General features: G+C 55.8%; 1 protein-coding gene across 1 annotated transcript; it reads right to left on the reverse strand.

Moving 5' to 3' along the window:
• Positions 1-655: 655 nt before the first annotated feature.
• Positions 656-3,288, reverse strand: MAFA (MAF bZIP transcription factor A). The gene has a single exon (XM_069780175.1). The coding sequence runs from the start codon at positions 2,815-2,817 to the stop codon at positions 1,951-1,953; it is 867 nt and encodes a 288-aa protein (XP_069636276.1). The 5' UTR covers positions 2,818-3,288; the 3' UTR covers positions 656-1,950.
• Positions 3,289-3,535: the final 247 nt, after the last annotated feature.

A 3,535-nucleotide genomic window follows, 5' to 3' on the forward strand; every position in this document is an offset into this window, starting at 1 on the left:
CGTCCCTGCAAACAGTCCCCAAAAAACCCCAAAACATTTGTAAAAAAATACCAACCCTAAAGTTTTCCTTTAGGGAAGGTGTGTGTTTGGTTTGGGTTTTTTTTTTTCTTTTCACCCCTTCCCTTAATTAAGAACTCAAAAGGGAGAAGCCAAAAAGGGGAAAGAAAAATCATTTTTCTACCGTTTAAAATCAAGCCAGCGGCTCATCAGGATGGTGTCAGACAAGCTGGGACTAAACTGGATTCAGGCTGGGGCGAAGGTGACTTTTCAGCAGCTGCAGGTACAAAAGTCTCTGGGGCACCTTGGGACCCTCCAGCCGGGGGAAAAAAAAAAAAAAACCACGCAATACCCGGCTGGGGAAAAAAAAATAATAAGCAACCCCCCCAAAAAACCCAACACAAAAACACACACAAAAAAAGAAAAAAAGGCAGGAAAAGTGAAAAGCCAGAGTTCAGTGGGACAAAGCCGATGGTGGTCCCTGGCTCACAAGTGATGGTCAACGCTGGATTTATCCCTGCAAGCCCCCCACAACCCCTCGCTCGGGGAGTTTTGCATCGGTCCCAGGACTCAAAGGGAAGAAGCAAACCCCAAACTAAAAGACTGGGGATCCCCCCACCACCACCACCACCAAGTTGAGAGAAAACCCGACCCAGGCTCTAGTTGAATATAAGTTTTTATCTTGATGCAACATCGTTAAAACCGTCACAAATCGAAACAACAGGTCGTTAAAAACGCTTCGCACGATCAGTACCTAAAATGCACCAGGCTCCCAAGCTCGCTTTGTCCGCAAGACCCTTGTGTTTTCCCCAAGATTTTTTTTTTTATGGTTTTTCTTTTTTAAATAAGCAACTTGTTAAAAAAAACCCCGCTCCTCCGCACAGGATCGGCCCCGCTTTCGCTCCAAGCACAATTGCACGAATTATTCTTATTTTCTTTTTTTTTTTGCGCAAGAAATAATGTGCATTTTCTTTCCTTCTTTCAACATCGAGGTTAAAATAATATTCCGTTTCCCGAGGGTTAATAAATAAATCTGGTGCATAGTGAGATAGCAGCCAACCGTTTGCAGTCCATATATTACTATATTGCCTTTCAGGTCACCCTAGAATTGTTACCTCTCCCCCCCCACTATTTTTTAAGAGCATAGATAATTTTAAATCTCTATAAAACAGTATTATTTAACCCAATTGATTCCTGTATATAGTGCATTCGGCTTCTTCCCAACATCGTTAAATTAACTCGGATATTATTTGCATGCTATTACATACAAACTTTTAAGACTCGTGTATTTTTTTTTTCTTTTCTAAAGGATTTTTGGGGTTTTTTTTTTTCTTTTTCTTAAATCACCAAGCAAAATATAGGCTCAAGGGAAAAAAAAAAGGCAGAAAACTAACTAATTTCTACATATTTACAAGGGTGAATAAGTTAAATGTGGCTCAGGTTTGCCGGCCGGGAGGGGGGTGCGGGCGGCGGGGCCGGGCAGGGCGCAGCGCTGCCGGGGCCCCCCCCGGGATGATCCGTGGAGACCCCCCGAAAAGAAAAATAAAATCAAATCGGGGGTAAAAGACACAGGATAAAGAAGGGGGGGGGGAATAGAAGCCACCTGGATGGCGCTGATGCTCCCGGGGGGGTGGGGGGAGCAGCACGCCGTACACGTCCCGCATGCAGGCTGGCTCCAGGTCCGCTGCTCCCCCTCCTCTTCCTCCTCTTCATCCTCCCCGGGGACACCCCCCCCCCCGGCTCCGAGTCCCGATGGGGAGGGGGGTGCGTGGGAGGGATGGGGGTTGTTCAACTTCCCCCCTCCCCAAAAATTTCAGTGGGGGGAAAAAAATAATAATACTTTTTTGTTGGTTGTTTTTTTTTTTTTCTTTTACAAGCAAAGGGCTTGCTCTCCCCACATGGAGGGGGTGAGGAAAAAAGGGGGACACCCCCCCACCCCCCCTTCACCCCGGCTCACATGAAGAAGTCAGCAGCGGGTTTGGGGGCGGCGGATGGGGAGGGTTCCCTCGGGAAGCCCCGGCCGGCTAACTTCTCGTATTTTTCTTTGTACAGATCCCTTTCCTTGGCCAAGCGGGTCACCTCCTGCTTGAGCTGCTCCACCTGGCTCTGGAGTTGACATTTCTCGTTCTCCAAGATGTGCCGCTGCTGGACCCGCTTGTAGCGGCAGGACTGAGCGTAGCCTCGGTTCTTCAAGGTCCTCCTCTTCTGCTTGAGGCGGATCACCTCCTCCTTGCTGAAGCCCCTCAGCTGCCGGTTCAGCTCCCGGACCGACATACTCACCAGCTGATCGTCGGAGAAGCGGTCCTCCAAGCGCAGGTGATGATGATGATGGTGGTGGTGGCCGGCATGGTGATGGGAAGCCGGGGGTAGCTCCTCACCACCGAAAGGCTGAGGTCGGAAAGGCTCGTAACCTTGATGGTGATGATGATGATGGTGAGGGGCACCGATCAACGCTTCCACCGCGTCCTCCGGCGTCAGGTTGAGAGCTTCGGGGTTGAGGTGATGCTGGTAACCCGACATCCAGTACAGCTCCTCCAGCTGCGGTTTGGAGCCCAGGGAAGCGGCGGTGGTGGTCGGGGGACCGGGTGCCGGTTGCCCACCGGGACTGGGAGCGCAGAAACTGGGCGAGGAAGGCACGGAGGAGCAGGGCGTGCTGAGCGGGGTGGAGGAGAGCGAACCGGCGGGCAGACGGTGGCACAGCCGCTCCGCCTCCGCCGGTTCTTTCTTCACCTCGAACTTCATCAGGTCGAAATCGTTCACGTACTCGATGGCGAGGGGGCTGGTGGGCAGCTCCGCGCTCATGGCCAGCTCCGAGGCCATCTCAGTCCATGGAGGGACCGGGGGGTGATTTCCCCCGGGCACCGCCGCTCACCGAGGGTTGAAGGTGGGGAGGGGGGTCCCGCTGGGTTTGGGGGGGGTGGGATTTTTCTCCGATCGGGGCTCCGCTGGATCTGCCTACGGGGCGACCGGCTGCCCCGACGGGGCTTCGCTCTGGGGTTCAGCCCGGCTCCGGGACCCTCCGACGGGGCTCGGTCCGGCTCCGGGACCCTCCGCTCTGGGGTTCAGTCGGGCTGCGGGGTTCAGCCGGTGCTCCGCGACCCTCCGACGGGGCTCAGCCGGGCTCCGGGGTTCAGCCCGGCTCCGGGACTCTCCGAGGGGGCTCCGCTGTGGGGTTCAGCCGGGCTCCGGCACCCTCCGACGGGGTTCAGCCCTGCTCCGGGATCCTCCGGCTGCGGGGTTCAGCCGGACTCCGGGGTTCAGCAGGGCTCCGCGACCCTCCGACGGGGCTCAGCCGGACTCCGGGGTTCAGCAGGGCTCCGGGACCCTCCGACGGGACTCCGCTGTGGGGTTCAGCCGGGCTCCGGGACCCTCCGCTGCAAGGGTTCAGCCCGGCTCCGAGGTTCAGCCCGGCTCCGGGACCCTCCGCTGCAAGGGTTCAGCCCGGCTCCGGGACCCTCCGACAAGGACTCAGCCGGGCTCCGGGACCCTCCGACAAGGACTCAGCCCGGCTCCGGGACCCTCCGACAAGGACTCAGCC

The sequence above is a fragment of the Haliaeetus albicilla genome, chromosome 3 (genome assembly GCF_947461875.1).
Source record: "Haliaeetus albicilla chromosome 3, bHalAlb1.1, whole genome shotgun sequence".
NCBI classification, from domain to species: Eukaryota; Metazoa; Chordata; class Aves; order Accipitriformes; family Accipitridae; genus Haliaeetus; species Haliaeetus albicilla.